General features: G+C 43.0%; 1 protein-coding gene across 2 annotated transcripts in view; it reads left to right on the top strand.

Moving 5' to 3' along the window:
* GNAO1 (G protein subunit alpha o1) overlaps window positions 1–26,800 on the top strand; it is a 239,445-nt gene that overhangs the window by 193,830 nt on the left and 18,815 nt on the right. Inside the window, exons 5-8 of one of the 2 annotated variants that reach the window (XM_060253988.1) lie at window positions 10,324–10,452; window positions 12,202–12,331; window positions 21,019–21,172; window positions 22,401–22,630. In XM_060253988.1, coding sequence (XP_060109971.1) covers window positions 10,324–10,452; window positions 12,202–12,331; window positions 21,019–21,172; window positions 22,401–22,588 — 601 coding nt within the window. In that variant the 3' untranslated portion in view covers window positions 22,589–22,630. Of the gene's footprint in view, window positions 1–10,323; window positions 10,453–12,201; window positions 12,332–21,018; window positions 21,173–22,400; window positions 22,631–26,800 lie in introns of those variants that run through there. The other variant, XM_060253987.1, reaches the window with a different exon arrangement.

Below are 26,800 nucleotides of genomic sequence, written 5' to 3'. Positions count from 1 at the left end.
CAAAGAACATAATGATTTTGCGTTGCTGAATCAGACCCACATCGACCTAGTCCAGGGCTCTCTGTTTCCGAAAAGGTTAAGGAAATCCAATAGCAGGGCCAATTCCTGCTGTCTGCCTCTAGCATTCCGTACTCAGAGGTGCATTGCCTCAGGATGGTGAAGCTGAGATGGTGGCTAATTGCCCTCAGTAGCTGTGTCTTCTACACATTTATTAAATTCTTTTTAAAGTCTAAAAGCTGCCGCCGCCACCATCTTGTGGCACTTTCCCACCTCATTCAGGCTCTCAGTTGCTGCACTGTGGGCCAAACTTGCCATAATGCACTGCTCTCTTCTTTCCTTCAGTTCTACTAGCTCAGTCCTGCTAGTAAAGATCCTTTTACCTTGTCTCCCCCCATTCTCTCTCATGCAGCATTTTTATCTTGGTTCACTTGAAAGGTTAACCGCATAAGATCTCACTGGGCATGAACTGGTGGTGGCACTGGCCAGCTCTGAGCAGCGCTGACTTCCTGCCAGAATATTATGACTTCTTGCAAATTAATTTCTGGCTTGTGTCCAGCTGAAAGCTGCAAGCTGTCTGCATTCCACTTTATGCAAACGTTCTTATAGCATTCCTCATTGTCATAACGCAGTTTACCCTTTTCTGCACACACAAAAATGTTTCTGCTAAATGGAACATGTTGGATTTTTAAAAATATATATATTGCAAGTTTTCAGAAGTTTTAGTTTACGAATCTGAAACTTTGTAACTAAGTTTTAAATCTGAAAACTGTATTTTCAGCTCCATCCCACAAACGGAATGAAAAGGCCTAACTGGATACATCTTACTGGTAATTTCTAGTAATAAAAATGTGATGTGAGCAGTGAGGATGCAAAGTGTTTGCCAGCATCACTAGTTACAATTGCCAACTCTGAGATGGGAAATGCTGGCAAATTTGGAAGTGGAGCCTAGGGAGGGTGGGATTTGGGGAGTGGAGGAACTTTAGTGGGGTACATTATAGTCCACCCTCCCTAGCTACCATTTTCCCCAGGGGAACTGATCTCTGGCATATGGAGTCACCTTGTAATTCTGAGAGATCTCCAGGCCCCATCTAGTGGTTGACAACCCCAGTGCTTAGTGCTATGGCCAGAACTCCCACCCAAGAGTAGAAGCAGATAACTCTCTTTATCTCTTCACTATCCCTGTTTTGTTTAAAAATAGTGTGTCAGGACGTGTACCATTTATGCTTTTCTGAACTCCTGGAGGACTAATTCTTTTTTAAAAAATTAAACGGTTTATTCATAAGATGTTTCAACATATACATAAAGACAAAATAGGTTTAAAATTAAATTACTGAGGGAATACAAAGGTACCAATAGAGTATGAAAATTATACAGAAGTTATCAGGTAGGAAATATTTGTACCCTAGTGTTATCAGCACATATTCAAATAACAAAATAAAGTAAGATATACATATAAATTAAAGATAAAGATACACATTATGGTTTGTAATGTGTAGTAAAGGAGGAGTAATTATTCTCAAGAGTTTGGTTGCCATTTTGAGTTGCCCTGGCAACCAGAAAATGGTGGCTGGACTCTTGAGATAAGGAATTTCACAAGAGTTTGGGAATTGGCCTGTGTATAGTTTAAACAGGTCTGATGGAGTGAGGAGTTAAGAAGGAAGAGTTGGTGGTTTTTAGGCAGGCGGCAGTTAGATGGTTGATGGTGGTGGGTGAAAAAGAAGTCTGCCTGGATTTGGTTCAGCCTGAGAGCTCCTCTCTCCCCAGTTACCAGCTGCACTTTAGTGAGGCTATCAGGGCTAAAAGCAGGGCTTTTTTTGAGCAAGAATGCAGAGGAATGCAGTTCCGGCTGGCTTGGCATGAGAGGGTGTGGCCTAATATGAAAATGAGTCCTTGCTGGGCTTTTTCTGCAAGAAAAGCCCTGGCTAAAAGAGTTTGGTTGCCAGGCATCCTGTCATCATTCCAGGACCCACAGTTCACAGAAATTATAGCTTGATTAATATTTGTATTTGTTTTTAATTGCGGTAGGCTGCTTCAAGTGCCATTGGGGCACTGAAAAGTGAAGCAGAGCTGCAATAAATAAATGTTCCACTTCGAACGATGGCAAGTCCATTTGGTTCCACTGAAGCAATAATATTTTTTTTAATTTGAGACCATGACTGAGTTTCTCACTAGGCTTAAGCTCTCCCAATAGTCTCGTATAACATAATTTGGTCCATCACTTCTGAGAGTTTTGCATAGTCCCAGAATGTAAGCAATGAAGCTTGTTTCTAATGGCATCTCAGGTGTTGCCGATGGAGGTGGAAAGGACAAATTTCTCCCTCAGCGACTAGCTGGGAAGTGAGAAATGCCTGGAGATGTTGCCAAAATCATGCCTAAACTGTCTTTCCTTTCCTGATCTGATGAGCAGGTGTTTTGGTAATATAACACCAGTTTAGCATGAGGTCTGTTCACCAGTGTTCCAGTCTAGACACACTGGACTTGATTTCCCCCCTGCCACTGTCTACGCTGACTTCCAAGCTGGGCCTGGAGGCCCCACCCTTCTGTGGACCACCCAGAACTTTGCTGACATCTGGGCCACTACTGCCTGCCCCAACAGCTGATGGAATAGGCAGGCCCCTCAGGCTGACCGAGCCAATTGGGGGGGGGGGGCGCGGTGTGGCAGAGGCCACAGGTCTTCCATGTAGCCGTTGGATGGCGAACATCAGAGTAGGGAGCCATAGTATATCCTGCTGACCAACTGCCAGTCCAAGGACAAGATGGAGTGTCAGAAGAACCTTCTGCAAAGTCTTGAGCGTGGAAAAGAATAGGGAGGCTATTGCGGAAGACTCAGCATGGGTTCTGTAAGGGAAGATCTTGCCTCACTAAACTGTTACAGTTCTTTGAGGGGGTGAACAAACATGTGGACAAAGGAGACCCAATAGATATTGTTTACCTTGACTTCCAGAAAGCTTTTGATAAAGTTCCTCATCAAAGGCTCCTTAGAAATTAGGGTTTGTAGAATCTTTCGGGATCCTTAGAATCTTCCGGCTCCTTAGAAAGCTCGAGAGTCATGGAGTAAAAGGACAGGTCCTCTTGTGCATCAAAAACTGGCTAATTAATAGGAAGCAGAGAGTGAGTATAAATGGGCAGTCTTCGCAGTGGAGGACGGTAAGCAGTGGGGTGCCGCAGGGCTCAGTACTGGGTCCCATGCTCTTTAACTTGTCCATAAATGATTTGGAGTTGGGAGTGAGCAGTGAAGTGTCCAAGTTTGCAGATGACACTAAATTGTTCAGGGTGGTGAGAACCAGAGCGGATTGTGAGGCACTTCAAAGGGATCTGTTGAGGCTGGGTGAGTGGGCGTCAACGTGGCAGATGAGGTTCAATGTGGCCAAGTGCAAAGTAATGCACATTGGGGCCAAGAATCCCAGCTACAAATACAAGTTGATGGGGTGTGAACTAGCAGAGATTGACCAAGAGAGAGATCTTGGGGTTGTGGTAGATAACTCACTGAAAATGTCAAGACAGTGTGCGATTGCAATAAAAAAGACCAACGCCATGCTGGTAATTATTAGGAAGGGAATTGAAAACAAATCAGCCAGTATCATAATGCCCCTGTATAAATCGATGGTGCGGTCTCATTCGGAATACTGTGTGCAATTCTGGTCACCACAACTCAAAAAGGATATTGTAGCATTGGAAAAAGTCCAGAAAGGGGCAACTAGAATGATTAAAGGGTTGGAACACTTTCCCTATGAAGAAAGGTTAAAACGCTTGGGGCTCTTTAGCTTGGAGAAACGTTGACTGCGGGGTGACATGATAGAGGTTTACAAAATAATGCATGGGATGGAGAAAGTAGAGAAAGAAGTCCTTTTCTCCCTTTGTCACAATACAAGAACTCGTGGGCATTCAATGAAATTGCTGAGCAGTCAGGTTAAAACAGATAAAAGGAAGTACTTCTTCACCCAAAGGGTGATTAACATGTGGAATTCACTGCCACAGGAGGTGGTGGTGGCTACAAGCATAGCCAGCTTCAAGAGGGGGTTAGATAAAAATATGGAGCAGAGGTCCATCAGTGGCTATTAGCCGCAGTGTGTATATATATATATATATATAATTTTTTTGGCCACTGTGTGACACAGAGTGTTGGACTGGATGGGCATTGGCCTGATCCAACATGGCTTCTCTTATGTTCTTATGAGGCTGAGTCCCAGGAGTGGGAGAGGTGAGACAAACTCTCAAGATTCCATGGGTGGGCAACTCTGGGACCACCCATGGAGGTAGAATAGAGAGTAATAAAAGGAAACTCAAACCCAGGCCAGGAAGGATGGAAGTCAGATCCCTCTAAGCTGCTGAGATCTGCTGACAAGAAAGTGAAGGAATCAAGTGAAGCAATCCTTTTTCCTCCAGTTTTTAGTCCTGCTAGAGACTCCTGCTGGGGAAACACAGAGGATTCTGAGCAGTAGTGGACCTACATTTTTGGTACCTCGAAGCTTGAACTGTTATGGGGCCCTTTCTCAACCAGCAACAGTAGGGCAGCATCTAACAAGGGCTTGGTAAGCTAAGCAAGCCCATACAGCTGGGAGCTTGGGTGCTGCAAGCCCCTGAGAAATTTTTGGAATTTGACCAATTACAAAAACATTATGAGGTCATATAAAAACGGGTATATTAAGTACTTCAGCCCATTTGTTTATGATTCTCTCACTAAAATAGCCTTATTTTAATAACAAACACTTTTTTAAAACTCCCAATTTTGTTGAAAAATGCACTCATTAAAAAAATGCTTTAAGGTCCCTCCAGGATTAGGGGCCCTGAAGTTTAAGCTTCGTTAGTTTCATAGTTAGAGCCACCCCTGATTCTGAGAGCACCCAGGAGAGGCTCCACTACTGGAAATCTGTCCCACAGCTTTTCAGATTTGCTCATTGTGCTTTCCCAGCATAACTTCCAGGATAATCTTCACCATCATTTGGAAGGGGAGGGAAGGTGGCTCAGTGGTGGAGCATCTGCTTGGTAAGCAGAAGGTCCCAGGTTCAATCCCCAGCATCTCCAACTAAAAAGGGTCCAAGCAAGTAGGCATGAAAAACCTCAGCTTGAGACCCTGGAGAGCTGCTGCCAGTCTGAGTAGACAGTACTGACTTTGATGGACCGAGGGTCTGATTCAGTATAAGGCAGCTTCATATGTCATAAAGACCAGCAACCTGTTCCAAAAATACCTGAGTGAGATGTGAAATTCTGACTTTAATGCAAATCTCTTCACTTGCCGATTCAATTGCACTGCCATGACTGGTGGTCAGCTGGCTTTCCAAGGTCATGGGATGAGCTCCATCAAGAGAAGGTCAAGAACATTTGATTGTTATATTACATAATTTTCTCATACTGGGATCATTGCGTTGGCATTGGGGCAAATTTGCACCTGACAAACAAAATTAATCAGACCAGTGGTGCTTTTAAGACTAACAATGTTTATTCAAGTCTAAGCTTTTGTGAATTGGAGCTCACTTTATCAGATGCATGGAACATACATTCATAGCATAATTATACTAGAAGTTATAAGTATAAAGTTATACAAACACGCTTTCATGCATTGAGAAGTGCAGGCTAGACACAAATAACATACATTTTTAAACAGCTGGAGGGACTTCATTGTCCTTGATATATTTTCTTATCCTATGATCACTTCATGTAAAAAGGTAATTCAAGAATCTGTTTGATCAGAGGAGAGAGTAAAGTTAGGCTTGCCAGCTCTGGGTTGGGAAATACTTCAAGATTTTGGGGGTGGAGCCTGAGGAGGGTGGGATTAGGGGAGAGGAGGGACTTAAGTGGGTTATAACACCATGGAGTCCATCTTCCAAAGCAACCATTTTCTCCAGGTGAATTAATCTCTGTCACCAAAGTAAGGTGGGGGAAATGTATCGATTTGCCACTTTCTATTACGCTTCTGTTATTCTACTTTGAGCCACTTTTTCAGCTGTTGTTGCCTTTTAAAAAAACCTGGAGGAAATAGAAGGAGTTTTTCAAGATTTCCAGTAAGAATGTTCCTTATAGGTTTATCTTCTTCTGCATTACAACCAATGTGTCTCCTTCCCATACCCCAAGAGATAGCATTTTCCCTTTAGCAATGAACTATGTCTGGGTTCCCCATACCTCAAATCTCTGGAATTTTATTTATCTTCAGGGTGTCTTGAAAGACATAATACCACAGATTAGGGTTCTGTATAGGTCCCATTCCAACTTCTAAATTTCACCTTCTTTCTGTTATTATGCTACATTCATGTGCATCCCAAAGAGCAGCTTACTCCTTTTTACCTCGCAACAATCCAGGCTAGGCTGAGACACACTGGGGTGCAATCAGATGAGCAGTTCAGCCTGCCAGAGCCATCCCTCCCACCAGATTAAATGGACGTAATCACACATCTGGCTTCCATGCCCCACTCACCCTTACCTTGTGCTAAAACAACTCCCATACAAATTAAATAGCCACCAGCAAATTTGGGTGGCTTCCCCAGCAAAGCGCTTCCGTGGAGGGTTTCAGGCTGTCTGATCACCCTGGTACACCATGGAAATGCATGAGCGGGGTGATCAATCCACTCTGTTTCTGGTACATCCCTCCCCTTATGCCCCTGTTCACCAACTGCCGTCCTCAGGTTCCAGCCTGGTGGCTGTTCCCCCCTTAGGGTAGCCCACCTGGCTTCAGTTAGAGCCTATTCCTTTTTCCTCATAGGCTTCTCTCTTTGGAATGGGCTTCATGAGGAGTTGAAGGAGAGTGCCATCCCCAAAGATGTTTAGGAGATACTTTAGATCCCCCTGGTGTGAGATGAGGGAAAGGGTTGCCAGATCCAGGTCAGGAAAATCCTGGAGATTTGGGGATGGAGCCTGGGGAGGGCAGAGACCTCAGTGGGGCACTATGCCATAAAGTCCACCCTCCAAAGCATCCATTTTCTCCAGTATAACTGATCTTTGTAGTCTGTAGATGAGCTGTAATTCAGGGGCTCCCCAAGTCCCACCAAAGGTGCTGCAAAGCCATTTTATGTGCTAGGGCTTTTATGAGGTTTAGGCCACACACACAAATATTTAAGGGGAAGAGGGGCTAGTTAGGTTTTGCGGTAATTGTTTTATTTTTGAATGTGTAAGCTGTCTTTGAACCATGGAGAAAGGTGAGCTATAAATATGGTAATAAATACATAAATAACATTTCCTTTCTATTGATGAAACTGGTAACCGAGGCCATGACCCTGCTTGTGACCTTGAACCATCCCTACTCTAACCCTCTCAGTTCCCCAGAAACCCTAAAGGCTTTCTATCATGACTCCAGAGAGTAACCCATCTCCAGGTGGGGCCTAGAGTTCTCTTGCGACTACAACTGATCTCCAGAGATCAGTACCCCTCAAGGAAATGGACGCTTCAGAGAGTGAAACTGTCTGTACTGAGCTCTCTTCCCTCCTCAACCTCCACCCCACCCCAAATCTCTAGGCATTTCCTCAGATGGATTTGGCAGCCTTATGGCTCCACCCAGGGGTGGAATTCTAGCAGGAGCTCCTTTGCATATTAGGCCGTACACCCCTGATGTAGCCAATCCTCCCGAGACCTTACAAGGCTCTTTTCTGTAAGCTCTTGGAGGATTGGCTACATCAGGGGTGTGTGGCCTAATATGCAGAGGAGCTCCTGCTAGAATTCCACCCTTTCTTCCCTGCTGCCTTTTATGTCAGGAGCCTTTCCCCCAGAAGAGCTACCTGGTATTACCTTTCCATCAAGACCCTCCAGGAAATCCACCTTTCCTGCATACCTTGGAGTTTGGCTGCTTAGCTATCATTCTCAACTAGCAAAGGCCTAATGGGAGGGTTTTTTCCCCCTGGAGCTGCCCCTGCAGTGTCTAGAAGCACAACCGTGGCTGGTAGGGATGCCATTCTCCAGGTGGAGCTGAGGAGTTACAGCTCATCTCCTGGCCACAGAGATCAGGTCCCTGGAGACTGTTTTGGAGAGTGTGACACACTACCCCACTGAAGTCCCTGTCCTCCCCAAGCTTCACCCCCAAATCTCCAGGAGTTTCCTAACCTGGATCCGGCAATCCTACCCCCCACCCCATTCCTTGCCTGTGACCAAGGGGGACTAGCGACCCTAAAAGCCAGGGTCTTAGCTTCTTTCAAAAAGATCCTCCTCCCCTCATCAGTAATAAAAGACAACAGCCATTTGTGAATGAGAAATGAATGGTTATGTCTGCAAGGAATCTGATTACCAAAATAAACTCTTCGAGCCCCAGTCACAGATGCCCTGACCACTATGAGAGAGCCTCCGTCATCACAACGCATTTTAAAATGCTCAGCAAGGGGCATGAAAGAAACAAGTCTACCTGGACCTTGCTCATTTCCTCAGGTGATGGCATTCTTACAATTCGCCTCCAGAAACAATTGATGAAAACAAAGTGGAGGAAAACTGTCTCTGACCAAGCCAAGAAACATGTTTTTAGCCTAACCTAGAGCTTGTTATTTGGATTCAGGAGGGCACAGTTGCATGGAAATGAAGGGATCAGATGATCAAAGTGTTTTGTACATCTAGGCTTGCCGTCCAAGGGATCATTCATGGCCATTCAGGGTGCAAGCAGAAGTTACAACTTTCCCTCTCAGCTGTCTTTTCCCAAGGCACTGGAGTCTGGAGATGTGAACTCCCCCACCCTGCACTAGGATTTGCCAACTGAGATCGGAAAACTTGAGAGTAATTGCGGACTGCTTGCCATCTTGAGAAGTCACAGTGTGGATTCCACAGGGAATTTTTCCTGTCATTTCTCCTCTCCTCTTGCCAGCAACAAATACTGCTTAAATTGGAAGGGACTAAAATAAGCTTCCTGGGATATAACCTTGTACCCTCTAACATTTCACAGACGACAGCGCTCTTCTTCTCCCACCAAGGGTCACACACACTGAGCCATGCTCCCACACATAAGCACACACAGACAATTGTGCTGTGCTGGAGGCTTTCTTCTGCCCACTGTATTCATTTTCTTTGCAGCAGCTTGCCCTGCATAAATTAAAGAGGGCTGTGCATATTCTATCTGTAGTGCAGAATGAACATCACTTTAGCTGTAGCATGTAGGGTTGCCAACCTTCAGGTGGGGCCTGGAGATCTCCTGGAATTACAGCTGGTCTCTAGATACAGAGATCAGTTCCCCTGGAGAATATGGCTGCTTGAGAGGGTGGGCTTAGTGGCATTATACTCTGCTGGAATCCCTCCTCTCCTCAAACGCCACCCTCCCCAGGCTCTATTCCCAAAATCTCCAGGTGTTTCCCTCCTCAATTTGGTGAAGTGGTTAAGAACAACAGACTCTAATCCGGAGAACCAGGTTTGATTTCCCACTCCTCCACATGCAGCTGCTGGGTGACCTTGGGTCAGTCATAGTTCTCTCAAGAGAAATTCTCGAAAGAGGTCTCTCAGCCCTACCTACCTCATAGGGTGTCTGTTGTGGGGAGGAGAAGGAGATTATAAGCCACTCTGAGTGAAGGGCGAGATATAAATCCTTCTCCTCCTCCCCCCCCCCCCTTGTGCTGGCAGCCCTGTATAGCATGTGGAGCAGCAGGCTGTGTGCCACATGTTGCTTTAGTGTTCATGCTTGCTGGGTTTTTTTCTGCGGAAGGGACAGCTCTGAAAAATTAAATAGGGAGGTTCAGTAGCACAACAGTTTGTGGGAATGGGTGCAGGGTTCTGAATTAAAGAGAGCCATCTGCAATACTGCACCCAGAATGCTTCAGTACCACTGACTTCAGTGAAGCTTCCTGTTCTGTGGGATCACAGCTTTTTAGACATTTGAGTGGCGGGAACTGGGCCTCTTGTCCTTTTGAGGTCTTTACCATCCACCAGCAGCGGATGAGCCAGTGTGGTGGTTCGAGTGTCAGACTAGGATCTGGGAGACCCATAATCAAATCCCTGTTCTGCCGTGAAGGTTTTCTGGGGGACCTGGGCCAGTCACTTCTCTCAGCCTAACCTACCTCACAGGGTTCTTGTGAGGCTAAAATGGAGGAGAGGAGAATGACGTAAACTGCTTTGGGCCCCCAGTGGGGAGAAAGGCCGGGCAAAAGTGAATTCCATTTCTTGTTGCATTCCAGTTTTAAAAATAGAATAGGACAAAAGGGAGAACCATGAGAACTTGTTGGGAATGGGAAATCCCATTCTCCCAAGTCCGCCAAACCTAAATTGTAACAGTAGTAGTACATGCTCCATGTGTTTGTTTACTTCTGATTTTTTTTTTGAAAATCCAAAGAAATTGTGTTTGTGTTTTTCTTTGAAGCATCAATAGCCCTGAAAAGTATGTATCTACTTTGTGCCTCATGGTTCTTCTTAACATTTCTATTTTCACAGCTACTTAGACAGCTTAGATCGAATTGGAGCTTCGGACTACCAGCCCACAGAGCAAGATATCCTTCGAACCAGGGTTAAAACAACTGGCATTGTAGAAACCCATTTCACGTTCAAAAATCTCCACTTCAGGTTAGTACGATGCAAAAACACCATTGATTGCCAAGGTAGTGCAGTCTTTTGTAACCACAGTCTTTCTCTTTGTATAATCAATTGTTTATCCTGCTCTTCCTCCCAGAAACTTGAGGCAATGTGCATAACATTCTTTTTTCTCATCAACAACCCTGTGAGATAGCTTAGGCCGAGAGACAGTGGGTGCATTCACACTACACTAACTAATGCATTTTACATCTATTCCTACACAGTAAAAATCCGGCTGTAAAACGCATTAGTTAGTATAGTGTGAATGCACCCAGTGAGTGGGCAGAATTATTCAGTGTGTTTTCAGGACTGAGGAGGGATTTGGACCCAGGTTTTCATGTAGGCAACAATCCTGAAATAGCACATTCAGTGTAAAAGTACTGAAATGTGCTCTATGTGAAGCTGCTTTTGCAGAATGTCTGGAAACAGCAACTGATACAGAATGCAGCAACCACCTACTTGACAAGAATTAGCTTTGGAGAAAACATTATACTGGTAAATCTATTTCGACTACAGGTTTGTTTCCAGACCCATCTCAAAATACTATGTTTGAAGCCCTTTAAAGCCCTGAATGGCGTGGGTTTAGCAAATCTCAGAGAGCACCTCCTTTCAGATCTCAGAGAGCCAGCTGGGTGTAGTGGCTAAGAGTTTAATCTGTATCCATCCACACATGGTGGACTCTAATCTGGAGAAATGGATTTGAGTCACTCCTCCTCATGCAGCTGCTGAGTGACCTTGAGCAAGCCACAGTTCTCTCAGAGCTGTTCTCGAAAAAGCAGTTCTTGAGAGAGCGCTCTCAGCCCCACTTGCCACACAGGGTGTCTGTTGTAGGGAGAAGAAGGGAAGGAGATTTTAAATCATTCTGAGACTCCGAGTGAAGGGTGGGGTATAAATCCAATATCATCATCTTCAGATAAACCACCTATATGCTTGGGTCATCAGGCGGAGCTATGTTTTTAACTTGTTGGGTTAGGTTGTCTGGCTCAAGGTGCAGGGCCTTTTTAGTGGCGGCAGCTATCATGGAGCTTTCTCCCTCAAGAAAATGGGCAGAATTGCCCAGTTTTGGCTTTAAAAGATCTGAATGCAATATTTTTCTAGCTTCCACTTGAATAAATAATATTTATATTCCAAACAAATGACTTTAGTGGAATGTGCTGCCATTATGAATTTCCAATAACTATATTCAATTTTTTAAAAAATAATACATTTTATTTATGATGTTATGATTATTGTCATTTTATTTTTATTTTATGATTATTGTCATTAGCTGCCCTGAAACTTTTTTCTACCATATAATGAACAAAAATAATAAGTTTAATAAGTTTAAGTCCTTATTTGTTTGTATTAAGCTGGTCGGATGACCGTGAATAAAGTACTACTACTACTTAAGTCCTTATTGATATTTTGCTAATATTAATATTTTATTAGTGATAATATTTATGAAGTTATTTATTATTTTTCCCTCAGCAACTAGCTCAGACTGTATCCACACATGATTAGATAGTACTGTACTATTCTACTACAGCCATCATTGACAACTGGATTTTCCTGTATGGACAAGATAATCTAGCAGCAAATTACAGCTGTAGTGAACCAGTGTGCAGTACACAACCATGTGTGGATCCAATCTCAGCAAGGAAGAGTACAACACAAGAAGAAGATTCTTCTTGACTGTCTACTATAACAGGAGGTTCTCTGGATTCAACCCATAATGAAGAACTATCCCCCTTTCTTTTACAGGCTGTTTGACGTCGGAGGTCAGAGGTCAGAACGTAAGAAATGGATCCACTGTTTTGAGGATGTCACAGCGATTATTTTCTGTGTCGCACTGAGTGGGTACGACCAGGTGCTTCATGAAGATGAAACCACGGTGAGTATTCTCTGGGCAAATTAGGCCCTGAGAAGTCAATGTTTTTCTGTGTACCAATTGGAGGTCACATCTTAATCTATCGTTGGCTCTTAGCTCGAAAGGATGCTACACCTTTTCTTACTTTAACATGTCTTCCTTTGACTCTTAAATACTACAGAGATTCCATTCTACAGGCAACTGTTGGATGTTAAGTCTTCCATTCGACATTAGCACAGGTAACCACTGTTCCTTGCTCTCTTATTAAGTTCTTCAAGAATTTGGCTGCAAATCTGTGTCCTGTTCTCACTGGTTAACTTAAACCAGAGGTCCCCAGTACTGAAGAGGCTGTTTTCACCATGTTTTCACCAAATTTCGTTGAATAAGATTAACACCTGTTTGCTCTGATAAAAAGTAATATAGATTCATATCCCTCCTTCCCCAAGTGGGCAGTAAGTTTAAGAAAGCCTACATGTGTGTGTGTGGGGGGGGGGGTTGTCTCTGCTGAAGCGATGACTGGGGATTTGTGGTCTCTTTATTTACAATGAACAGCATATGGAGGTTGGGGAGACTCATAAGAACATTTTTTATTTGTTTGTTTCGTAAGCTGAATTCTGAACAAGAGATCTTTGGAGATGTTATTAGATATTAATATTCCTCAGGGGTTGCAGAGTTCAGGCAGTTGTACTAGATTTCTGGCTTAGTGGGATTCTAGCCCTACTAATCATGCATCGCTGTTCCTTGTTGCAAAAATGACGACCTCATATTCTTTGCCGGGCTGTTCACAATCTGCTTTCTTAACCCTGTTCACTGAATGGTGCTTGCTCAGCTATCCGTTTCCACATTTCTGCTGTCTTCTACCAACCAACTCTCTACTAAATGGATTCATATAACAGGGAACACATTCACATGACTGTAGTCTACAACGAGGAAGTTCACTTTGACCAGCCATAGGGGGTGGGGGACAGGGTGCAATATTACTACAGCAATAGAAGGATTTTTTAAAAGCAGACTATGGGATTGGGAAAGCAAATGTAGAGAGCTTGTTGGAATTCAGGCAGTACAAGGGTAATTATCTCATCTCGTAGCTATAACCATTTTGATATACAGCATCTAAAAAGAAGAAAGCCTTCCTGAAGGCTAGAGGTGGGAGAAGGTTAAAGGAGCAGCTGGATCTGACAGTTGGATCTTACTGATGATTTGGAGAAATCATCGGCTTGCCTTTGGGTTGTGGACACTGGTAAGGCAGTTGTGGCTTTTGCGTTCTTGACCCTGCTCGTAATTAGCTTCAGAAACTTGTACTTAGCCAGCGGTGGATGCTGCGGGTTGATAGCAGCCCATTTCAAAAGCTCCAGTCTATTTTATTTCAAATTCAAGTGAGTACGCAGCTGAGGCTGCTCTTTAGAAACTGGGTAGAAGAGGGCAGATAGTATAGGTTTTTGTTCTGTTGTATAATAGGATGGTTTATTTGTGGACTGCGGTTATTGGGAATGAATGCATTGGGCGGGGAGGGGGGATTTCCTACCAGTGTTTGCAACAAATGATAGTTCTCCAGTGTTCTGCTTACAAAGAGTCAAGGGGGCAGCACTTTTATGAATTTCTCATTTACCAAGACCAGTTCTCCAGTACCTTTTAGAAGCATTCTAGAAGTAGAGGTTTTGATTCCCCCAGAATTATTGCTCTGCGCATGTTTCTGTTTAAACAGTAGCTAATGCGACTTGAAGGGATGTGCATTCACAAACACACATAGGGAGGGGAGATAAATACATTTGTAGCTTTTAAAGACTTTTGTTCTCATTTCTAAGTAATATAATATAAACTAATTGGATGAGCTGCCAAATTCAGAATTCAGAACTGCTGTCCCCCAACTGGGGTGGGGGAGGAGAGGCAGTCAGAGTTAGACAGGAACCTGGAAACTGTCTCACAGAGGGTCAAACCATTGCTCCGCCAAGCTCAATATCGTCTGCTCTGGCAGCAGCTCTTCTGGGCCTCAGATAGAGGTCCTTTTAACTGGATTTATGTATGTGTGCCTATCAATGGCAGTTGGACACTGGATCGGTTGCCAGAAAGATTCCAGTAACTTCCACTTTGAACCATGATGCGTCCTGTTGGTATCAGTAGGATTATGACTTTTACTGATTCCGCATTTAGCACCTGCCTCCATTTTGTGTGGGGCGTCTCACAGAGGCTCTTTTTCCTGGATTCTGCATTGGCATCTCTGGAGCAGGGCTGCGTGTTCTCTGCTTGCTCCCTGCCCCCTGCAAACTCAAGAGCTGAGAATGAGACCAGGACAAAGGCTAATGCAGAACTGGTCTTGGGGCCTGCAGTTTCTGGCTACAGAGCTAAATATGCAGAACCAAATATGAATTCTTGAAGTTAAGGTCTGTTGGAGGAGTACATGAGAGGATAGAATAACCAGTATGTGAAGGGAACGGCAGGCAGTGATTTTTAATGGATCTAAAGAACTTCTTGGAGATCCTTTACAGAAAGGGAAATGATATGGATGACCAGTAATACAAGTGCAAACCATGTGCTGATTTAAATCAGTGTATTAACACTATTGTACAGGATTGCGTATATGTGTGTGTATAACTTATTGTGAAACCTCATGTATGCCAGTTCCTAATAAAGATCCCACAACTATCAGTATTTGGGCTGCAGAAACATTGTGGGTTATTACTCAACATTCTCATTGCCCGCAATGTTAAGCTATGTGTATTTTTGGTTATGCCAGCTGGCTTTCTTATACTTGCTCTTTGTTGGTCTTAATCTGTATTTTGATGAGGCATTGACTCTTTAGCTGTAAAAAGTGCTGACTTTTGGCTTTGTATGATTTCTTTCTACCTTTCCACAAGTGATCAGTTCTATTTGTTTGAATTATAACCTGACATTTTACTGGTTTAAAAGAGCTGGTGTGTGATCAATGGAACTCATAACCTTATACACTGTGGCAGCTTTTTTAAAAAAAATATTGGAGAAGAAGAAGCCAAAATTGGGAGTTGAGAAAATGACAGAGGGAAGGGAGAGTGATTGGCTAAGACTGGGAATAGGGGAATGGCAAAGGAAAAGAATTTTATGGTTAAAAGATACAATAAAGCAGAAAATGTTGGTGCGTCAAGCTCAGTTAATTGTTTCAGTTTAGTCTGTAATAGCAAAATAAAGCAGGGGTTGTATGGTACCTTAAAGAATAAGAAAATTTATTCCAGCATACACTTTCACTTCATCAGATATATAGAAGTATAAATCCACTAAGATTAATTCCTCTAAAATTGTGAGCCAGAGAAGTGTAAACTTGGATTTACTGAATCAGTCCTGTTGCTTTCTTTTAAATAAATTATAGTTTACAGCCGCTGACCTGGATGGCCTAGGCTAGCCTAATATCAGATCTAAGAAGCAAACAGGGTTGGCCATGGTTAGTATTTGGATGGGAGACCACCAAAGAGAAGACCGGGGTTGCTACGCAGAGGCCGGCAATGGCAAACCACCTCTGAACATCTCTTGCCTTGAAAACCCTATGGGGTTGCCATAGGCCTGCTGTGACCTGACAGCATTTATCACCACCACCATGGTTTACAGTATCTTGCTAACATCTCCTAGCCTGTTACCACTGATGAAGAATAGGGTGGGATTTGTCCTTAAATTGGGCCTTCACAAAAGTTTTATTAGCATTGCATACTCAGAGGTTTAATATAATGAAAAGCTGGCAGAAGAAAGGAGGCAAAAGAAACTGGGAAAAGGAGAATAACTGAAATGCCCAACCTGGAACCACCTCTAGGGTTGCCAGTTCCTTCGGCTTTTCCTTGAGATTTGGGAGTCAGTACCTGGACAGAGCAAAGTTTGGGGAGGAGAGTGAGCTCAGCAGGGATATATGTCACTCTAGGAGTTTTGTTGCTCCTAAACTCTATGATGTACCATAGAGTTCACCTTCAAACACTGTCAGTGATTCCAGAGGAACAGATCTCTGTAGTCTAAAGATCTGTTTATTTAGCAGTTTACATCATTCTCTTCTCTATATTATCCTTAAGGTGGGTTAGGCTGGGAGAGTGTGACTAGGCTAAGGTCACCCAGGGAGCTTCCATGGCATGAATGAGGCTATTTTGCCACAGGAATATATTCTTAATTTTAAAAACCGGAAGGGATTCTAAAATGGCACCCAAAGGGAGGGCAGAGGTGCTGGGCAGTTGTTCTGGGATGCTTTATAATAAATTAAGCAGTAGAAAAGGCTTCAAGAGTGAAAGCAAAATTCCCATCTTATGTTAACTATGTGTTCAGACTGTGATACTACAACTAATAATCCATATTCATAATCCATACTCATATCTCCATTTAACCTATTCCGGTTGCTTTTTCATTATTCAATTGTAGCTATGAGAACTGGGAAAAAGTAAGTCTCATGATCTTTCCAAAGCTTTATACTTTCTGATTAGAACAAATGCAGAATCAGTGTAAATATAGACCCAGTATTTATGTTTTTGCAATATGGTGGAATGGGAGACTATGACACTCATTTTCTGCCCTTTCTTTCATATTTGCATTGCCAAATTAACAGAGAGACCTGAGCCATGTATGGCTTTTGAGTTCCAAATCAGTAATCAGTGGTCTTTAAACCACCAGTTGAGATCCTCAGGTGGTCTTAGAGCCCCACCCTTGGTGGGTTGCAAATCCTATAAGGCTTCCATATTTTGCTGCCTTTGGGCGGTCCAATTTGCTAGTATGCCTGCATAGAGAACATGTGTGCAACACTCCCTGACTCTCTCAGAACTATAGCAGAATGGTAAGACAAGGTCGCTCAGTGTGGAGAGGTTTCTGCCATGGCTGTGATCCTTGGCTCGTTCCTCTCTACAGTACATGTCCTGGTGCTTGGCTTGTGTTTCCTGTCCCTTCCCCTCTTGGTCTGCTGCTCATAGCTCTGGTCTTGACGCCAGTGAGTTAGCTCTTTGTTTCCTCTTCCTGTCACATGACTGTGATGTCATATGACTTATGGTCCTGTGTTTGCAGCTCTATTGAGTTCCACATTTAGCAAGTCTGAAGAGGTTGAACTGTTCTAGATGTCTTGCTCTACCTCAATGAATCGTACGTTTGATCCCCAATAAGGACATAGTAAATATTTCTTTTCAGAGGGATGTTGATTGCATAAATAACTTCCCTTTGGTGCGCCCTCCAACATTTCCTTCCTTTCTAAAGGGCCAGTTGGATTAGCCAGTTTAGCCATTTTCTTCTAATTTAACTTTTCTGAACCTGGCAAAAGTTCTAGCACATTGTGTACAATACACTGACAATTGGTATTTCAGCACAGGTAGAATTTCTGTAATTGGTGACAAGTGGGACGAGCCATATAAGACAGGTAGATTCTGCCATGCCTTGTTACAAGCAAACATAGCACCATTTGATTACTTCCAAAGCCAAAGGATTTACAGTTTCCTAATGTATATTAACTGTTGCCTTCTGGGCTAGCTGCAGCAATTTGAAGACCTTAAGACAATTTCGCCTCTGAACACCCCATAACTGTCCTGGGCCATGAAGGTGGAAGATACTGTGTTTACCCAAATAGGAAGCATAAGAGTTTTTTTCCAGGTGCACCAACAAGAAGAAAAGGGGATTGCCTTTGATTCATATACAAGTCACAGTTGTATGACATAACAAAAAACCTTTCTGTATAACTTTTTAAAAGGAGGTTGTCTTACATTCAGGGTTGTCTTCTTTACAGGTATCAAGTAATAAGTGTGGTATACATAATAAAAGAAATATCTCTGCCTCCTTTATATATATATACTCCATTTTCCTCCCTAATGGGACCCAAAGCAGCTTACAACATTCTTCCCTTCTCCGTTTCATCCTCACAACAGCCCTATGAAGTGGGTTATGCTGTATCAAGAAGTTTACTGTGTGCACACACACACACACACAGTGATCAGAAATGCTGCTTTCCAAACACTGCTGATCACAGGTGTGTCCATGCTGCCATTTTCTCTGCTTTGTCATACCCTGCAGATGACAAGGCAATTGGACAGAAGCAGGGGCAGGGCCAGCATACTTCTGGTCATTTCCCCTCCCCATGTGTTCAGTCATGTAGGGTTGCCAGCCTCCAGGTGGGGCCTGGAGATCTCCTGCTTTTACAACTGATCTCCAGCTGGCAGAGATCAGCTCCCGTAGAGAAAATGGCTGCTTTGAAGGGTGGACTCTATGACATTGTCCCATGCAGAGGCCCCTCTCCTCCTCAAACCCTGCCCTCTCCCAGATCCATCCCCAAAGTCTCCAGGTGTTTTCCAACACAGACCTGGGAACCCTAGTGTAGGGGCTCATCTGTACTGGGCTACTATGACTGGCCTTAGGTCACCTTAGTGAACTTTGTGTCAGTATGAAGATTTGTACCTGGGTCTGTCAGTCTGACGTTGTAGCCATTACAACACACAGGCTTCTTACACTTTCAGAAGACTTTCTCATTTCTCCCTCTCTTTGAAGTTCACTAAGCCGTCTCCAGTTTTATTCCTGAAGGTCAAACAGACCTTAATGAACAAAGAGAAAGTGGGAGGGGGGGCGTTACATTTGGAGGGGAAGTTGGCAGAAATCTCCTCCCCCTCTTCCAAAGACGGAAGTTCCCTTAAGACTTTGGGAACTGTGTCTTTGGATAAAGGCAGATGTGTGGACCAAAAGGAACACTAGAGGGGTACACTTAAGATATGTGCACTGTCTCGTTCAGTGGTTCTGAAGTAGACCTTCAGCTGCTGCTGCAGAATTTGTCTGGTGGGCCCTGATCTGGCTACAGAACAAGTCATACCCCATGAGAGCCAGCAGGGTAAAGAAATGCCTTGCGTATAACACTTTTCAAACTTTCTCTCTTCAAGGAACCCTGGAAGTCCATCTAAGAACCCTTGAACAGCTAGAAAAGAGAGCACTTGTTGCAACAGATGATGGGGCACATTGTTGGGTACACAAATTTAGATGGCAATGACCATGCCTATTGACACTCACTGTTACTCTTGGAAACTAGAATGCCCTCGGCAATCTCCCAAAGCTATCCATTGCATAGGGACAGTGGTGATTATGCTGTCTTGCAGGGACTTTTGTCTGCCAGTGGCTGAATTTCTCATGAAAAAATCTCTGATAAGCCACAGAGAATTCCTGTGTTTCCCTGGAACACAGTTTGAGCAGCCATGGCGGCCCTTAAGAAGCCATAGCATTGTCCTATGATGTGATCATTGCAAGAACAGGTTGGGGGGATTTTCCATCTTACCTGCTCTGAAGCGACTTCTGATAACTCAAAGTTCTCTGTCTCGTCTATTTAACTTGTTGATGACAATTTCTGTTGCTCTTGTATGGCGGGAACTCCGGCATCTCGCTCTCAGTACTGATGAGAAAGAAGAAATCTCTCTGGTCTGTAACCTGCTTTGCCTTTTGATCACTCCCCCTTTGGTTCTTTGGGTATGCTCGGATCTCCGTTATGGCTGCTTCTCTCTGCTATTCCGTTTCCTGCTGGGAGAGGCGGCCACGTGACCGGCCATGTGCTCCAGCTTCACCCTCTCGCTCCAAACTTCACCAGGCCTCTGCTCCACCGCCACTTTTCCTCGGCCGTCTGACCTTACCTTACCAAACAAAGGCCAAAATAATGAGATTTTGAGAGACCCAACAAATTTGGCAGGTATGAAGCTTCTCTTGAACTGAGAAAAAACAATACCCCAAGAGTTGAAAGCAGCCGGGGAACATAACGTTAACTGGCTGATTTTGCTGCGAGCTCTTTCCTCCTTTCGTATGCCAGACCTTGCCACCATCTAACCAATGCACTGTGGTTCTTTGGGTTTGACCTCTTTTACTTTCTTCTTTATCATTTATTGCATGAAATCCTACAAAAAAAAAAAAAGCTGCTTCGCCTTCATTTTTGTTTCTGATCTAGTGGCATTTGCAAAGAAAAGACATTATGCACGCGCACACCCAAATCTAATATTGAAGCACAATATAACGTCAGCAAGACAATTTCCTGATAGGTGCTTCAGTTCTTCTCTGCTGTGGTTTTCTTTTACCATTGCTCACTTTTTCTTCTCCTTTTAATTCTTTTATTTTATTTTTGGGCAAGATGCTTGCTTTCAATCCAACCGTCTTCCAAAAAGGACTTGCACTAAATGAAGTCAACTGAACTGCCAACACTAAACAAAATAACAAACTACTGCAGCCAAAGGTCATGGCAAGGTCATTGCCAAGAAGGCGTTACCTCCTGGTCTGCTTTCAACTCTCGATTAATTCAAGGATCTTCTCAGTCCTTGGTTAATGTATCCAAATAAATATATGTCCTATACACACATGCACCAATGAGTGAGATGATGGACATTTTAACAAGAATGTTCTAGAAAAATCTGCATGATCTACACTTCTGTTTAGATTTTTGACCTTTAAGGGCAACTGTAGTTTCCCCCCATACATGCATGGTGCATGATGATTTACTTGAGCTGGAGGGGAAGAAAATATGTGCTATGCAAAAATGTAAAGCTCTGTTAAATCATTTTTTAAAAACCCTTACAGTGCTACTAATTGTACTTCAAATCTGTGAGGACTGCATCTCTTTACGTACACATTTTCAGTATGTACACGTTGAGTTTTTATTATGTTCACTGTTATCAATTTCCTTTTTGTTCTGTTAATTTAGACAAATCCCTACATGTTCAAAATGTACGTTGTTGCTGTCTCTTGCCTGATGCACCATCTCCTTTCTGTTGCAGAATCGCATGCACGAATCACTGAAGCTCTTTGATAGCATTTGTAACAACAAGTGGTTCACTGGTACATCTATCATCCTCTTTCTCAACAAGAAGGATATCTTTGAGGAGAAAATAAAGAAATCACCATTAGCAATCTGCTTTCCAGAGTACACAGGTAAAAAAGAGAATCCTTAAAATACAAAAGTTACAAGATTTTCATACGATTCAAAAGTTGTGTACATTTTTAAAGAGTTCTGTTTGATTCTAAACTGATGTATTTTCTACGCTCGTCTAATCCAAAGGAGAAGTATTGATATAGTTAGCTGTGTGCTCCAAAGAGAAAAGACATTCTTATACATAACATACCGACGGCGAGTAAATTTAAGTTTTGTGCAGCCTCAGTTAACCCTTCAGCCTTCATTCATTTTCACTATTAGAAACTCACCTCTCTTCTTAGTATTAGCATTTTAAAGGAGAAAAGATGTGTCCTTTATAAATCCATAATTTCTCTTTTAAAATGCTAATTATGGAACAGAGGAGCTTATTGCAAATAACAAAACCCTGTGGAGTTTCAGATATTAAGCTGCCCTCCCTTGCCTGCACATCCCTAAGGCAAACCAAGGTTTCACAAGAGATGCCTGTGGTCCCCTGTCATTGTCTCACCTATGTAAGCCTTACAATATAATCCTAAACAGAATTACATTCTCCCAGGTCACTGGGATGCAATAGTCTTAGAAGGATGTGAGTCTGCTAAGGATAGCACTCACCTGAGTCATAAACTCAGCTAATAGCACTAGGCAAGTGAGTCTCTCTCATCTTCAGGCTCCTATCCATGCATGTTAGTATTTTTACAGCTTTTTTGTAGTATTTACAGAGATAATATGGTTTTAATGCAGCCAGTTTTTCTGCTGGTGATAAAAGGAAAGAGGGGTCCCCTTTAGACAATTCCAGAAAGACTGTGCTGGGAATTGTGGGACACTAACAGGCAAAAGTCATGTGGAAAGCAGGTTGTAGTAAGGAGAGGAATTGGGCAAGACTGAGTGCGAGAGCTGCCTGGATCCAACCCTGTGTGTACAGCTGTTTTATACTGTATAAATTCTGGTATTATTGACTGATTCATCCAGAAATGCATTGTATTATTGACCATATAGACAACCATCAAGTGCCTTGTGGGTAAATTTTTGAGGAGTCTTAGTGTAGGATTTTTTCATGGCACAGCTGGCTTGAGATCTCACAATGCAGATAATTTGAAGAAACCATAACTCTGGTTCTGCAAGCGCTGCACTCTGATTATCTTCTTTTACAGATTGGGTGCAAATCTGTGGGGAGTCTGTTTGGATGGATGGGACTTCTTTTGTGTGCCAAAACAGGCTTTTCCCTGACTTCATGTTTCTCTCTTGCAGGCCCTAGTTCTTTCACTGAAGCTGTGACTTACATCCAGTCTCAGTATGAGAGCAAGAACAAGTCATCCAACAAGGAGATCTATACGCACATCACCTGCGCCACTGACACCAACAACATTCAGTTTGTCTTTGATGCCGTAACTGATGTTATCATTGCCAACAATTTGCGTGGATGTGGACTGTACTAAGCCCCTCTCTTCCTTTCTTCTTTTCCTCATCTTCCTGGAATGCAACCTCACTTTTAGGTTGATGGGTTTATTTTATTTCTCTGACATATTTCCCATCTCCTAAATTTAGACCCATTCATACAACTTTAGCTGAAACAGAAAAGTTGCCATGCTTTACAGTTCCAATTTCAGTATTAATGTGGTAAAATTAGTGTTGTGGGGGCAAATTGATTATTACATGAGATTTGCGTTCATGAGACAGTTTTACCATTGTGATTCCCAGCATGGGCACCAGGGTGCCCACTGATGTGTTTCCTGATGCCCAATTACTTCTTCCCAAACACGCTTCTTCCCTAGACCAAAGAGTCAGTTTTGGCTTTCCTTTACTTCATTGGAGTAGGAGGTACTTCAGATGACCTGAGGAGGTAGCACCTTTGAGTGTGGAGGGGGTGCCCATTGAGAAATAGTTGCCCCATCATAGGAGGAGACTAGGCTTGGAACTTGCAGATGTTATCTGATTGGTCCCATGACAACTGTTCTGTGGTTGTTCATACTTCCTGTAGCAGCAGCCATTTTGTGATGGTAGCCACTACCCTTTCTCAACATTCCAAAAGTGCCCAGGGGTTTGGTAGGGTTGGGGACCTCTCCATATATTGAGGGTAGGTTGCCTATCAGTTCTGGCAAAATGAAGAAGTAGCAAAATTACTTTCTGCCTAGCTGTCAACAGAAAGTTCAACTCCATTTTCACATTCTCTTTTCCTTGCTTCTAAAATTCTTTTATGATTTTCCTACAATCCCATTTCTGTATTGAAGCTAACACAAAAGAACCTGAACCCCAGATATATATGTATTAAAAAATCTAGATTAATTAAGGTTTTTAGTATCAAGATGATGTTATTTTGATGCCCAAAATTAATGATTCAATATTATTAAATCTTATGTTTTTAAAACCTCAGATGAGAGTATGATAGGGTTGCCAGACCAAGCCCAACAATCAGCAAAAGATTGGTGTGGGCATAGGGGCAGCTATTAGCAATGATGTGGCATCACTTCCAGAAAAAAACCAGAAATCATAGAGTGCCTCTCTAGGAATCTCTGGAAACTCTATAGTAAACTCATAGCATTTGGGTGGCTCCCTGCAAGGACTGATGTCATTTCCAACTTTCCCCCAGAAATGATGTCAGTCATCTCTAGGAATCACTGTGGTTTTACCATATTCCAGCAATCCCTAAAGAGGTATGACAGGTTTTTCTTGGAAGTACATAATGTCTATTTAAAAAACATTTTCTCCTTCTACACACTTGGAGAGGTGGCAAGAAAAAAGAAAGAGAGACTGGGGAATTCCACCCACCCACCCCCAGCAGGGGACTGGCAACTCTACTGTATGGTGAGCTTTCAGTTTTTCTCACCTCTTTATTCAGTTTCTCAAGAAGGATGTTTAGCCTGGAGACACATTCTACTTTCTACCCCAAAGCCAACTGGGTAGTATACTTGACAATGGTATGGCTTGTTTTGAGGTCTGAGGACTTTTAAAAAATTAAAGGCCAGTAACTGAAGGCCTGAAGCAGTCATATTAATGCTTGTCAGTGTCTCATAATAAGTCAGGCCTGGTTATAGGAGACATTACTAAGTATTCTGGAATCACTGGATGCAGTGGTTTTCAGACTGTGTTCTGGGGAACCCTTGGGTTCTTTAGAAGCTTTTCAGCAGCTCCTCAATGAGAAGATCAAGAATGGTGGATAAATGGCCCTCCCTCATAGACAGAGATGTGAAAGGGTGGTAAAGGAGAAAGAAAGCTGCTTTCTAAAGAATGCTCAGTTCACAAGCAGTGATAATGAGGCCTAGTCAGACCATGTGCCTTAGAATGTATCCCAGAATCCTCTCTGATGCACAGAGATTCCCTGTGTTCTCTTCAGAGAAATGAAGGCCAAAAGTTTGAAACACAGTTGTCCCAGTGCATTTTATGTTACTGATAACAGTTTTTACCTCAAGCTTTAAACAGGTTTAATCACTATTTGAGAGATTTATGTAGCATATTTGTCTTTTAACTCTTTGCACACTTTTCCATAGTGATGTTAGCTGATAGTTCTTTTGGGGTTCTTTTTCTTGGTTGCCTGTTGTCAACAGTGCTTGTCTCCTGATCTGGTAGAAATTGTACTGTTTTAAGTTATGTCATATTTCCACATTGGATTATTCAAAGGGTGAATGTGGAATTCTCATTTGTCTGGAGCATTTGCGTGTATGTGTACTCCATTTGCACGTTGTGTACTTGATACAGTACGTAGGCCCAGTTCAGCCTCTACCCAGGCATCAGTCCGGTCACATGGTGAAGATGCATTCTGTCATGCAGCTAAAATTACGTGTAAGCCTTCTACATAGAGGCCTATTCGGGTTCCCAGGTCCCCAGGACTCGCCAGTGGGGGATGGGAAGGAGCATTCCAGGAGTGCGGCAGGGCTCCACCGGCAAACATCAACATCCTCTTGTGATGTCCCTTATGCAATATTATACGGAAGTGACATCATCACATCAGGGATGTCATGCAGTGACACTCTGGTTTGAGGGCAAAACACTGTGGTAAAATTGCCTTCAAGCATGTGACATCATCACATCAGGGACATCGCTGTTTGGGGTGGGGCAGAAGCCCCAAAATTTGGGGGATCCCCCGCCTGGGGAATGGGAGCCCTAAGGCCCTTGCAGGCAACCCCTGTCAAAGAATTACATAAATAGGATTGATTCGCAAATTAGGTGCATGGAAAAGAAACACTCTTGCTTCTCCACATACAAATGGAAAAGATTTATGAACTGGGCCCTAGAAGACTATGCATTCACTTGAACTGGACACATGTGGCATGTATATACAGAGAATGAATATATAGGAAGAGCTGGATTGTGCTCATTGGCCATGCTGTGGCCCACTGGCATAACTTCTGAAAGGGCAAAGGTGTGTTCAGTCTGTATGCTGTGTGTGTACAATCATGGACCCTAGAGCTTTTGATTTCCCATGGCATGTTCACTTTAGCTCTTTTCAGACTTTATATACATAATACCAGGAGCTGGCAACCCCACATATCAGGAGTGCACACTCCCCACAATGTGCCTGATCCATACAGTCACCATGTTGTCCAAACAGGAGAATGTGTACTGCATGCATATACAGCTTTGATGCATGAGAGTTAACTGCTGGATTTTCCATGATTCTGGTTTAGACCAAAGCTGTATACACATGCAAAATACATGCAGTTGTCTGTTCAGACAACTGTGTGTATTGCAGCTGTGTGCATTGCAATTACTTGTACTTTATTCAGGCTTAATAACCATAGGTGGATAGGCCATACACCAAAGAACATTTAGGGACTGGAAATAACAAAGCAGAATTTACCTACATCAATTCTGCAAGTTTTGCTGTAATTACTTAAAAATAATCTTAATTTATGAGTATCTGAAGTGGTTGAATATTTTGAAAGCTACTTTATGAAGAATTTTTCCCTGGTTGCAACATACTTTGGACAGTAGAAAAATGCATGTGATACTGAATTAACCACCAACCAAGGACAGTCACCAGTTGACAAAGTGGGGTTGAGCCATTTTTGAGTAAACTGCTTTCGTCTGTTTTCCCCTCTTCTTTGCGCTTCTGAGTCTCTGTAATCTGCTGCTTAAAATGTCTGCAGCACTTCTAATAGTGCCACTTCCCTCCACACCCTTTTCCACTATGCAGCCTTTCTTTGTTGCATTTTTTAAAAAAATAGCTGCCATTTTGGACTAGTTCTATAGTGCTCAACTTAGAACAACTTTTGAAAACCCACAAGAAAGACTGCAGCACAGGAGGAGGAAGCAGCACTGTTCGAAATTGCCAGAGCGCTTTAGAGACGGCTCATTAAGGGAATGAAATTTGCTGTATGAAACTCCCATCCCTGTGTTGCTTTACTCAGAATCACACCAACAATGGATAACATCCAGTTTAGAACGATAATGTGAAAGGAGCCAATGGCTTTCCATATAAAGTTGAGATATTTGGAAAGCCAGTTTCAAGCTGTACAACTGAAAATGCTGTAACACTGGGATTGAGCAAGGATTTATGGGGAAAAGTTGTATGAAGCTTCTAGTGTAGTTTCACTGGACCTGAAAACCAAATTGGTGAACCATAAAGCACACATGGTAACACAAACATCTTGTAAGCTCTCAGAAGTGCTGGTATATACTGAGTATGTTGGGTGAAAGATTTCCTTGGTGCT

The sequence above is a fragment of the Heteronotia binoei genome, chromosome 14 (genome assembly GCF_032191835.1).
Source record: "Heteronotia binoei isolate CCM8104 ecotype False Entrance Well chromosome 14, APGP_CSIRO_Hbin_v1, whole genome shotgun sequence".
NCBI classification, from domain to species: domain Eukaryota; kingdom Metazoa; phylum Chordata; class Lepidosauria; order Squamata; family Gekkonidae; genus Heteronotia; species Heteronotia binoei.
This window is presented reverse-complemented; position numbering and strand designations above follow the sequence as displayed.